Source organism: Crassostrea angulata, chromosome 2, assembly GCF_025612915.1.
Source record: "Crassostrea angulata isolate pt1a10 chromosome 2, ASM2561291v2, whole genome shotgun sequence".
NCBI classification, from domain to species: domain Eukaryota; kingdom Metazoa; phylum Mollusca; class Bivalvia; order Ostreida; family Ostreidae; genus Magallana; species Magallana angulata.
In genome coordinates, this window is record NC_069112.1 from 61,284,925 (window position 1) to 61,298,630 (window position 13,706).

Here is a 13,706-nt window from a genome sequence, read left to right on the forward strand (position 1 = left end):
CCCTGATTTTTTTTGTACACGTGATTCAATAAACCCCAAACCCCAAACTAAACGGGTTAAATATACATGAATTTCGTCCTCTTTCTTCGATAGTTTAAAAAACCATTTTTGCAGTTCTTGAACGCTTTTAAAAGCACACTTTATATAGCAGGGTATATACTTTATGTTCTCATATAAAGGTTGCATCAAACTACACGTATATGTTAAAAGAACTGTTTACAAGAATTTAAACTTGTTTTATTGTTGACGAACAGCGCAAGAAGTCTTGACGACGACTGATGGATACCGATTGCAATAAGAGAAAAATGTGACAAACAAACGACAGTATATTTGTTTAAACACATACAAAATTATTAAATAGCATAATAACCACTAAGACAATTTAAAGAAATACTTACACGGGAATTAATATAGCCAGGAAACCCTTCCAAAACCTGAGATTTCTCTGAAAGAAAATCACAAAACACGCATTTAATCTGCCGAATATAATCTTAGTTGTTAAAACACCATGTTTTCAGATTTTCAGCAATAAAATTGTTTTTATTGTTATGGGCAAAATTTCAACAGGTATTTATCATTGGTTATATGTTCATGCTAATATCAAGAATCTTTGTGATAACCAGTTTAAACTGGTTCTAGAAAACAGCTGTTCTTGCTGGTACTAGTTTACTCCTTCCGTGATAAGCAATTAATACTGATTTTTTCTAATAAAATAATTGATGTCATCGATAAGAAAAAGCAAATATTAGGATTGAATGTTTTTTTTTTATTTATTTATTTTGACGTCGTCATGTCAATAACTGTCGTCAGTTGGGCAGACAAATTGTCAAAACGCGCTAACACGCGTTATTTAAGCTGTCTGCGCACCTGACGGCAATCTTTGACATAGCGATGTCACAAATCATTTATCTAATGCTGTAGTAATTTGTCTGTTGTAAAAGGTTACTCACACTTAAAAAATATAATTATTTCAACCTATAGGTGAAAAATATATATACAAATCAAAAACATTCGTACCACAATTACGAAATGACAACTGATGATAAAATTTCATAATGAAAATGATTAATAGTAAAGATTTTAAATCGACAGTTGCGTTTATCTCAATTGTTACCAGCAAGATCTTTTTTATCTTTTTCTATCTGTTTTTCCAGGTCTTCAATTCTTGATGTATTCTGTTTCAGTTTTTCTTCCAGTCCATTAATATCGTGATCCAGAATCATGATGTCATGCTTTGCATCACATTCCTCGCTGAAAATAAGCAATACACCATCATATGTCAACAGCTGTGTGTGTGTGTGTGTGTGTGTGTGTGTGTGTGTGTGTGTGTGTGTGTGTGTGTGTGTGTGTGTGTGTGTGTGTGTGTGTGTGTGTGTGTGTGTGTGTGTGTGTGTGTGTGGTGTGTGTGTCTGTGTGTGTGTGAAAATACTTACCTGGCAAAACGGGAACCTAGAATAAAAAAGAGTTGAAAGTTTTTATAATATTGCATAAGCAATATTATGTGTTCCTATGACGCGATGTAAATAATAAACATTTTTATGAAATATTGTTCTTTTGAAAAAAATATCAAAACTTAAACAATAATTGCATTATTTATTCTGCATTGACTTTACTTAGCTTTCATATTAAAAGTTTTGATTTTTACAAGCAATATAATTTGTACATATTTGATAACGTTTACACTATTTTGTATAAAAATATAAAATTTGGCGAAATCTCCAGACATTCTGTACCCTTTTGTGACGTTGTCCATTATACATGTATGTCTTCATAAACGATGGCATTGTTTGTTATTCATGTTAAAATCTAAAATCGACTGAAGAGCCGAGAGGGCGAAAACATTACGGATTAAATTGATCTAAGATTGTGTAATCGTCTAGTACCTTTTTCTATATTATAAACCAAGGATTAATTCACACACACACGCACGTGTGTGAGTGTCGGTTATATTCAGTAGTATTTTTTCAAGATATAACTCTATATAGACGAAATAATTATATTCAAAGGGGAGACATATTGTTTTTGTCGACTTTCTTATTCTTCTTCTTCTATTATTCTATTGTTTCTTTTTCTGTGTTCCGTTTTCAACGGAAGACCCTCTTGTTATTCTTCGGTTTCTTTTTAGGGTCTTTCGTTTTCAACGGAAGACCCTCTTGTTATTCTATTGTTTTTAGGGTCTTCCCTTTTCAGCGGCAGACCCTCTTGTTATTCTATTGTTTTTTTTTTTAGGGTCTTCCGTTTTCAACGGAAGACCCTCTTGTTATTCTTAGGTTTCTTTTTAGGGTCTTCGTCCAACGGAAGACCCTTTTGTTTTTCTACGGTTTCTTTTTTTTAGGGTCTTCCGTTTCCAACGGAAGACCCTCTTGTTGTTCTACGGTTTCTTTTTCTTTATTATTAGGGTCTTCCGTCTTCAGCGGAAGACCCTTCTATTATTGTAATGTTTCTTTTTCACTTTTTTTTTTATTCTTTTTTTTTTCTTTACAATTTTTGTGCAGAAGATTTCTCGGAGATGGGTGGTCCGATTTGTGTCAAATTTTCAGCATCGATGTATTATCATATAAAGCTGATACGCTTTTTTTTGTTTTGCAAAAATCACTTCCGGTTCGGACTAATCCGCCATTTTGTAATTTTTTAAAAAGTTCTTGTCCACACATTTTCTCAACAACGAGCAAAGATAGGAGGCTGAAATTTTCAGAAATGATAGATGTTATGAACATCTAGCCTCACGAGGAAAATTATTGTCTGGAAATTCCGAGTACGGAAGCTAGCTGGGGTCAAAATATAGGACACGTTTATGACGAATACTTCTTGTCCACAAATTTCCTCAAAAACGAGGAAAGATAGGAAGCTGAAATTTTCAGAAATGATAGATGACATGAACATCTAGCCTCACGAGGAAAATCATTGTCCGGAAATTCCGAGTACGGAAGCTAGCTGGGATCAATATATAGGACACGTTTTTGACGAATACTCCTTGTCCACACATTTCCTCAAAAACGAGCAAAGATGGGAAGCTGAAATTTTTAGAAATTATAAATGACATGAACATCTAGCCTCACGAGGAAAATCTTTGTCCGGAAATTCCGAGTACGGAAGCTAGCTGGGGTCAAAATATAGGACACGTTTTTGACGAATACTCCTTGTCCACACATTTCCTCAAAAACGAGCAAAGATAGGAAGCTGAAATTTTTAGAAGTGATAAATGACATGAAAATCTAGACTCACGAGGAAAATCATTGTCCGGAAATTCCGAGTATGGAAACTAGCTCGGGTCAAAATATAGGACACGTTTTTGACGAATACTCCTTGTCCACACATTTCCCCCAAAACGAGTAAAGATAAGAAGCTGAAATTTTCAGAAATGATAGATGACATGAACATCGATCTAGCCTCACGAGGAAAATCATTGTCTGGAAATTCCGAGTAGGGAAGCTAAATTTTAAAACTCATATTAAATGTGTTAAAATGACCTCAGACTAATTTTAAAACATAAGATCTAAGTTGCACTTTAATTCTTCTTTGGATGAAATTAATTTTTTTTTAAAAATTAAAAATTTAATTAAATCGTGTTAAAATGATCTCAGACTAATTTTAAAACATGGGGGGAGGGAGGGGGGACTACCCTTCCCAATTTTTTTTTTCGAACAGTCTTTTATCTAAACTTCACATTTGGGACAGGGATAAAAATTAATAGGGAAATTTGAACTAAAGAACAAAAATAGACATATGACGTCCTAAATACCCACTCACTGGTTTAACATTTTCCACTCAGCAACAACCAAAAGAATGAAGGCCATGTTCATGTATATATCACCCAATTCAGTTTAAATTGGTCACCCTTTTTTTTAAATATCCAGCCCTGCAGTTTTTTATTTCAATTTAAGAGAATAGCTTAAGATTACTATAAAGAAAAAACTCAGACACAATATATACGTAATTTTTTTTCGAAAACCAGAAAAGACTCCTTCCTTAATTATTGAATTACACAGTTTTAATTCATTTTTATACCCCCGCAAACGAAGTTTAGGGGGGTATATTGGTTTCACCCTGTCTGTCTGTCCGTCTGTCTGTAGACGCAACATTGTCCCTCCTATAGAATTTTTTATTACTGCATGGAACAGTTTGAAAATTTGTACATATGTTGAACACCATCTGAAGATGTACACCTGCAATTGTTTTTAAGATCAGACAAGAATTAATGATTTTATGACTGTTTTCATTTTCCTTACTCTATATATTGTACACTAATGTTGAAAAGTAAGGGAGGTAATCCTTACAGATTTTATTAATTAATTAATAGTATTAAAACACTCTAAAATATATTTATATAAATACATCCAGATGGAGGTTTTTTGTCTTTATGTCTTAATTAATCAAAAAAATATTTTTTATAAGTATTCTATCAACTGACAATGCAAAGTTTTTGTTTGTCAATGATAAATTCTTAGGAGCTAATAAGAACATGTTGCTGAAGTGTTGCTGAATTCATTTGTCCCAAGGGAGCCATTATCTGAGCCATGGTTCAGATGGAGCATGTGTTTAGGGGAAATCGATAATCTGTAAAATGGGTGATGGTTTTGGGGCCATTTTAAAACTGTTTCCTTTAAACCAAAAGTTCTATTATTATAAGGAAATAAATAATATCATTATTAATAAAGAAGTTAAACTATTTTTAGAGGTTGTTTAAATTCATTTGTCAAGTAAATTGATGAAGTGACCCTGTTGGGCATTAATTTAAATGAAATTCAAAATTTCTGATATGATTGTAGTGTTTTGGCAATTTTAAAATAGTTTGTAATATTAAATTTTCTCTTTTACATATTTTTACATAGTATGGTAATTATGGTAATGTTTTGGGAGTTTATTAAATTTAACAAGCTCATCAAAGAAAATCATAGTCCTATGGGATAAATTTTCTGATATGGAGTTCCATTGTGCCATAGGAGAAAGTGAGGAAAATTTGAAACAACTAATTGCATCTGTTAAGACTCTTATTAGAAAGATATTGAAAGATTTATCAACAGAAGAGCATTGTTTGGCTACCGGCATTTCCATTTACTGCACAGGGAGGGGTTATTGTCATTTTGTTGGTTTCTCTTTAAATCAATTAAATTTAAAAAAAAATATATCATTAGATACATACATTTGTAAATGTATTACTGTTATAGATATGTATTTACATTGAAATTCTGACAATTTTGATTTTAAATTTTCTTTAACTAATATTCCTTTTTTTACAATTCTAGAAAAAAATTTTGGTATGTGTTCCAAACCTTTATTATTCAATTCAATTATTTTTCCCATTTGAAATTAGCCTTGCAGGGGTATTAGTCCCATTAGGACAGTTCTATTTTAATTATTTTTTTCTGGTATATTTCCCTACCAGACATTCTTTCTTACAGTGAGCGCCCACGGTTCTAACCACTCGGCCATCTAGACATATAGCCATAAACAAATAAATTTTAATCATTATAAACATAATTATAAAATTAATATTTTTTATTGGAACTCTTTGTTACGAGGAGATACAAAAAAGATGCGTGAGGAACGTGTCGTCTGACCTTAATTTATTTTTTCAACTAAGGGTCCAGAAATTAAGAAGTAAAAAAAAATAAGAACTAAAGTGTTTTTCTGATAAAACTTCTTCGGATACCATTTTAAGTTCTTAAGCATTAAACTGTCTCTTATAATGTTGCTCTATATAGTTCATATCAATCAATATCAGTCAATATTAAGTCTTATATTCTCCAAAAAAAATCGTTCTTTTAGAAGTCAAGTTCGAGTCATATTTTCGGCCAGACTGAATCTACACGCCCCGTTAATCGATTGATCGAAATCTATAGCTGCTAAAACTGATAAAAACTGACAGGACTGAAGTCGACCCGCCCTGTTTATCGACATAATCATGATGATGTCAGACTCAAAGTCTCACAGGAGACGATTTGGCTTTTTGTTTAAGCTAACGTGCTTACGTACATTGATAGTAATTTAGTGAATTTTATTTACTTTTCATAATAAATTTATCAATAAGCTAAAAGAATGATGTTAATAAAAATGATATAATGCTTTTTTTAATGATTCATTCGGGTTATGAAGAAAAAGATTACATGCGGGTTATGTATTTTTTCTGCAATGTCACTACCTATCCCGAATGAATCACCAAAGAAAGCATTTTATTGTTTAAATAAGGGTTGTTCGAGACATTTACTTTTATTCAATCAAATCAAGAGAAAACATGTAATAGTTTTTATTTCTCATTTACTGTATTTTTTTTTAGGAAGCAAATAGTTACATCTTCTCTACATTGTATTTTTTTTTGCGGTAATCAAAATTCAAGTTATTGCTATCCGAAAGTCAAAATAGCTGTGAAATGTCTGTTACTGTCTCTGCGTACAAATTTTACTACTATTGACATCAATTGATTTGTTATTAGTACTTGTTATTCAGTCCATGTGTTTTTCATTCTAGTTAAACTATTAGTCAAAAAGCCAGATAAACTGATTGTATTGGCTACTTTATTGAATATAGTTTTGTTTCAGCAGTCTAAGACTGAAATTGTCTTTGTTTGAGATTCTTACCAATTTGATAAATATACGCCGCGCTGCGTTGACGTGAAAATTCGATATTCCGGCTTAGTCAGATTGCTATGCCTTTGTGAATGTACCTATACTATTTCCGTATTTCAACTCGAACACAAGTTAAACTTGCACAAAGGTTAGACACAATAAAAAGCAACATGAGCATATATAGCTTGATATATTCATTATAAATTTTCACAGGGCGAAAAACAATCTTTAAGCAAGTCCTTAAAGGTGGCGTAAAGGTGGCTTAAAGGTTATACAATCTTTAAGCCACCTTTAAGTCACCTTTAAGCTGAGCTTATAGATCCTTAATGTTTAAACTTCTTTAAGTCACCTTTAAGCCATCTTTAAGCCATCTTTAAGCCACCTTTAAGCATCTTTAAGTGGCATTTACGCTCCCTTTAAGTTGTCTTTAAACCATCTTTAAGTTCCCTTCAAGTCAAGTTTCATCAAGCTGAACAATAAAAGATATCTATTATATGCAAAAGTTCTTTTATAGGGATGGGAGGGGGTCATCCGAGTGATAATATAATTTCCAAAGAAGGGGGGGGGGGTGTTCCAGGCGGTTTTAATTGTCGCTCCATTAAACACAGATCGCTATCAACACCGCTCCGATGGACACAGATTGCCGTTATAAAATTCTTTATATTTTTTTGGTGGGGGGGGGGGTTTCAAAATTATTGTAGGGGTGAGCGCAGTCTCTGTATCTTAATATGTGCATAAAACTATTTAAAGTATGTTTGTTTCCTATTATACATGTAAATTAATCGGTGAAATCTCTCTCTCTCTCTCTCTCTTTCTCTCTCTCTCTCTCTCTCTCTCTCTCTCTCTCTCTCTCTCTCTCTCTCAGTTCATCCAGTTATTAAACAAAATAAAGATAACTAGATCGTTCTCGTTACCAGCAACGAGTGGGTCTTCCGTCCGATTTTTTAGTAAATGAGATAAAAACCTTCACTTTTAAGACTAAATTGTTAATTAACTAAAAAAATTAGGGAACAAAATTTCGTCACCCGAAGCTTAAACCCGGGTCGCCTGGGCACATGTCCACGACTCTAACGACTGAGCTACTCGGACTCTCGCTTTAGTTTTTTATGCCTAATATCTCGGGAACACATCAATCGATTTCAAAACAAATTACATATTCTGAATCATTAAAGGAGTCTCTATCAACCCGTTAGAAAAATGTATAAAAAGCAAAAATTTAAAAAAAAAACGATTTTTTATCTTTCTTTCCGGTGACGACCGGAAGTGACGGCCGACGTTTTTATGACCATGTTGCATCAGGTTAAATTGATGTCTATCCTCACTGAAAATTTCAGCCCTATATCTTTATTCGTTTGTTGGATCTCTAGCCGACAAAATTGACTTTTAAAAATCGTTAACGGACGATAACTTCCGACCGGAAGTGGTTATCAAAAAATTGAAACGGCGGTACAAATTTCAGATGCCGACACATCAACCTTTAAAATTTGAAGAAAATCGAATGAGCCATCTTTGAGAAATCGCCTGCACAAAATTTGTAAGACAAAAAAAGAAGACAAAAAACTATACACGATCTCGTTGCGAGCAACGAGGAGGTCTTCCGTCCGATTTTTAGAATGTGATATGACGTCATCGGCTTTCATTTTCGACAAAAAAAAACATGATATGGGAAAGGAGTTGAATACTAATGCTTTCCTGTAATGATTTTTATAAGTTCTCTTACGTTGCTTTTTTTTAAATACTTGCATTTCTTCCAATTGAGATAGAAAAACTTTTTTACCTCTGACCCCTAAAATCCCTATTTTGGTAACGCATGAAAAAATAATTATATTGTTATGATATATAAACGTATTATACCTAATTTTGCTCTTTTATCCTATCACAAAACATAAAAGACTTAGGCCCATCTTGATCCTTAATTGGAGGAGCAATCCATTTTTCTTAATATCAAATGAAAGATCGTTTAACTTTAAACACATTTTGTTCAACAAGTGTTTAGAAATTCATTACCGTGTGAGAGAAAGTTTTTTGGGCCGATCCCTTATCCCCTTATAAGGGCCGTTTAAGGACATTTGAAAGTTGAATATTGTTTAGTATAGCATTTTGAGCATCTTTTTTTCCATACTGCATTTCCAAAGATTTTTCTTTTCTGATATATGGATGATTAATTTTTCGGATATTTGACTTCTGGAAACCTATAATTACATAACGCATGATAAAATCATTACATTGCTTGGATACATTACTGTAAGATAATATATCTGCTTTTATGACCTTTCACAAATTATTTTTCAGTAAAGAGCTCAAGATGAACAACTTTAGAGCCGTCTGGTCCTCTAACTTGATAGACAACCCCCCTTTTTTTCAAAATCAAATGAAAAATCAAATATCAAATTATATCCGGGTGATCAAAATTTTGGACGTTTGACCCCTTAAAACCTAATCACCTAACTACGTAACACAGGATAAAATCAATAGATTCCTTGGATACATAACAGTTGAGATTAATTCAAAATTTGAAATTTTCTTTAACTCTTGTGATTATTAATGATAACAGCTGTGAATGGAAATGGTGACCTTTTTTTTTTTTTTTTTAGAATAAACATGTATTGAAAATAATTCATGTACAGGATCATGCACGTGACAAAGAACGTGTCTTACACATGTAAATCTTAATGTTAAAGCTGCTTAGTCCCGATTTTCAATAAAATAAGTGTACGCTATTAAACGATGGTTTAAACAGGCTAAGTATGTGGGCAATATATACGTTGCAGTAGTTTTTCCCCGTAAATTAAATCATGTTTCAATATAAAAAAATAATGTACATGTTGAACCTCGTTGAATCCGGATATGTGTATTCCAGAATGCTGTCCAATCCGGCGACATTATTTTGACATTTTCCTTTCATTTTTGTTTAAAATGTTATGCAATCCGGATCCTGCCTATTCTGTAAACCGGCATTATGAAAAAAACTGACTGCTAATAATTAGTAAGAGTTATCTCCCGTAGTCCGGCCATTTATCGATTGATCGGCCTTCTGCGAGATAGTTAATGCTCAATTAATTTATCGACCAATTTTTCTGTCGTTGCTATTGATTTAAACATCCAAACTAGCAACTCATTTCAGTGTATACCGTTAAGTCTTGTTATATAAAATACGCATTTTTGCCAAAATTAGATAATTAGGTTATAGTTCATCCCATTTTTTTAGGCCTTGATTCAGGATACTGCGGGAGTAAGACTGCCGATATCGTTTGTTATCCCCGTTGCATGGTTACACGTACAGAGTTGCATATTATTCTGTCAAAATGCTCATTTTTTTTTTATAAGATTCTCATTCTTATTAATATTTATCCATTGTTCCCTGCACCAAAACAATTCTCGCCATTACGTATTTCAGCCATCCGTTGACTTGTTAATGTTGTTTAACAGTTTCTGGCTAGGCGTGCACTTTTCAGGTTATTCGAATGTTTTTGAATTTATCAATAAAGATGATTTGATTGAAAAGGTATTTCCATCTTATGTATTCCGTAATGGATTTATTGCCCGGGTTTTCCGAAAAAAATTAAAATGAAAATTGGTACCGTTAATAAAATCGATGAAATCATATATTTCAGAAGAATTGAAAATTTTACAAGAATATGCACGATCGAGACCTACTGCATTTAATACTAATTAATTTGCAACAATGTCCTCTAAACCGGGCGTTGCCTTATCCGGCCAATTATTTAGAACCCCCCTCTGAGACAAGGTGTGCTGTACAATGTACAAATTTATTTACAAAATATTTCGCCTCGTGTTTAGACTAGCTCCTTGCGTCGAAGCTAGTATGCTTGTATTACGACTTTGACATCTGTCCTTTTTATATGATCTATCATAACATATAAAATATACAGCATGACTATTTAAAAGAACAAAAAAAAAGCAGTGTACATTTGTTGAATAATAATTTTTTAAGTTTACGTTGTTTATAATCGATGCTAAACATGCAGAATGAATAAAACCAATCATTCGGAAGATGAAACCAAACGGTTTTCTTTTCTAAACATTAACATGATGTATTTTGGTTGGTTTTTAGCTCACCTGAGCTGAAAGCTCAAGTGAGCTATTCTGATCACTTTTTGTCCGTCGTCCGTCCGTCCGTCTGTCCGTCTGTAAACTTTTTACATTTTGAACTTCTTCTCTAAAACCGCTTATCCAATTTCAACCAAATTTGGCACAAAGCATCCTTATGGGAGGGCGAATATAACTTGCAGAAATAAAAGTCCGATCTGTATTCAAAGCGGAGAAAACCTTGAAACTGTAGAAAAAGGGGGGTGCATTTTAAAAAATCTTCTTCTCAAGAACTACTGATTCCAATTCAACGTAGTTTAGCATGAATTATCCTTATGGGAAGGAAAATATAAATTGCAAAAATTAAGGTCTAATTCTGTATCAAATCTGAGTTATTACGAAAATAATAATAAAGGAAAGGCGTGTTTCAATCAGTTTAATAGCTTCGGATTCGGCATCCGGTAAAATGGGTAGACAAGACTTTGCCTGGGCAAAACAAAAGATTGGCAGTTATTAATCTGTCAATCTCATTAAAATTTCAGGATATTTGATGGACCAGTATATTTATATTTGCTGTAAATATTGCTGCAAAATAATGCGTATTTGGAATTGACGATTGCCGATCTGCCCCGGCTTTTATTTTGCCACGGCCCGGGTTTGCGTACCCATTTTACCAAGACTCGTATTCCATACATCTAAAACGAGGTTCTTTGTTTAAAGCAGCCATGACATTATACGAAAAAGGGTCGATCTGACTATGATGAATTTGCTTGTTGTGCAACAGTTCGCGAATGAAGGGAAATTTTTGAAACATGCAAAATATATTGGTGCCGATTTTGTGAAGTAAATTGAGGCTAAATATTTCAATGCGTTGACAGTTTTCACACATGACGTTGGTGTTAGCTTGTTCTGATTTTCGTTTCGTTTTCATTATTTATTGTTTGTAACCTGGGAACTATCGTCTGTATTTCGTGATTTTTACGTATCAAATCAAACAGAGACTTCGGTAAATCAAACAGTTAACTGTTTACCTGCGCAAATTAAGCAAAATCTGATGTATCAAAAAAGTACTGAAATACAATTCATTCTATCGGTAATTCGGCATTATATTTTGCGTAACGGTATATTAATGCAATAGGTTTTGTTGAGATGCTCGGCATTTTCTCGAGTTTATTCAGTTTAAATAGAGTTTGATATCGCTGTCGGAAATATGTAGGTATATACATGTAAATGTATATATATGATTCATTTCGAAAAAATAAATTGTGTTCTTTATTTGTTATAGTGCATGTTTCTTGTGTTTTAATTGTTTACAATTTCTATTTACTAACCATATTTGAGTGTTAAGCTTCGAATTATAAGCAAGATACAGAGATTTGCTCACGATTCTATGTTTGTACACAGATCTTAAAAACTAAAGATTAAAAAACTAAAAAAAAATTCAATATCTATTAAGAAAATTTTCAAAGTCTCTTCTTCCAGAAACCAACTTTAACAACTTATTGTATTGTAAACTTAACCTTTTTTAGCTCACCTGAGCCAAAGTCTTCTCAAAAACTATTAGGCCAGGAAAGCTCAAATTTGAGTGGAAGCATCCTCAGATAGTGTAGATTCAAGTTTGTTCAAATCATGGTCCCCGGGGGTAGGGTGGGGCCACAATAGGGGGATCATGTTTTACATAAAAATATATAGAGAAAAACCTTTAAAAATCCTCTCAAAAACTATTAGGCCAGAAAAGCTCAAATTGAAATGGAAGCATACTCAGGTAGTGTAGATTCAAGTTTGTTCAAATCATGATCCCCGGGGGAAGGGTGGGGCCACAATTGGGAGATCAAGTTTTACATAGGAATATATTGAGAAAATCTTTTAAAAATCTTCTTCTCAAAAATATTTTGCCAAGAAATCTCAAATTGGCATGTAACCATCCTTAGGAAGTGTAGATTCAAGTTTGTTCAAATCATGGTCCCTGGGGGTAGGGCGGGGTCACAATGGGGGATGAATTTTTATAGATAGAGAAAATCTTTAAAAGTCTTCTTCTCAAAATTATTAGGCCAGGAAAGCCAAAATTTGAGTGGAAGCATCCCCAGATCATATAGATTCATGTTTGTTTAAATAATAGTCCAGGGGTAGGGTGAGGCCACAATGGGGGATGAATTTTTACTTAGGAATATATAGAGAAAATCTTGAAAAATCTTCTTTTTAAAGAATTTTGGCCAGAAAGGGTTTAAACTTGTGTAGAGGCATCCTCGGGTAGTGTAAATTCAAGTTTGCAAAATCACAGTCCCTAGTGGTAGGGCGGGACCGTGATGGCGGTTTGAATTTTTACATAGGAATATAAAGAGAAAATCTTTAAAACTATTCTGGGAAAGTGTTCGGTTCAAAACTCAGTACTTAGTGTGAAAGCAAAGGTTATGTAGATTTAAGTCTGATGAAACCATGATTCCCTAGAGAAAAATGGGGCCATGAAATGGGGGGGGGGGGGGGTATATAGGAATAGAGACAAATCTTCTTACAGGTACAACAACAAAAGGGGCTTGGTATTTACCAAAAAATAAGAGGTTGATAAAAATTGGCAGATTTTCAATTTTTTTAGCAAGATCTACTGTACTCAGTTGTCAAGATATTTTGATACTGTAATGCTAATTTGATCAGAATTAAGGCAATTGTTGCTCAGGTGAGCGATGTGGCCCCTGGGCCTCTTGTTTTTTGTATACCCAATTTTTAAAAATTACTAAATTATTAAAAGGAGGGCAATTCCGTGTAAATACGTCTATAACTTTGTAAGCTCTTTCATTTGGTTTGCATGGAAAATTATTCGATACTGTAATGGCCGACAAAACATGCAACTTAAATAGGCACCTAACATTGAAGGGAAATGGAAATATCCAGCGGATCTAAATGTTAATATATTCTTATGATAAAATTGTGTATTTATGGCAAACATAGATTTATCATTTTTTATCTCCTTCAATATATAATTGCACTTTTGTTTGTATCAATCTCTTTTTAACTCTTTGTCGCCAAATCGTGGTCGTTTTACCCTCTTGTGTAAACCACGCTGAAAAGTTCACAATCTTTGTACCACTTAAG

The 13,706-nt window shown here is 33.2% G+C and overlaps 1 protein-coding gene across 3 annotated transcripts in view; it reads right to left on the reverse strand.

The window, feature by feature from the left end:
- LOC128173291 (uncharacterized) overlaps window positions 1-13,706 on the reverse strand; it is an 84,365-nt gene that overhangs the window by 33,295 nt on the left and 37,364 nt on the right. For all 3 annotated transcript variants that reach the window (XM_052839006.1, XM_052839007.1, XM_052839005.1), the window contains exons 3-5: window positions 1,434-1,449; window positions 1,115-1,251; window positions 399-445 (exon numbers count right to left, since the gene is read on the reverse strand). In XM_052839006.1, coding sequence (XP_052694966.1) covers window positions 399-445; window positions 1,115-1,251; window positions 1,434-1,449 — 200 coding nt within the window. The remainder of the gene's footprint in view (window positions 1-398; window positions 446-1,114; window positions 1,252-1,433; window positions 1,450-13,706) is intronic.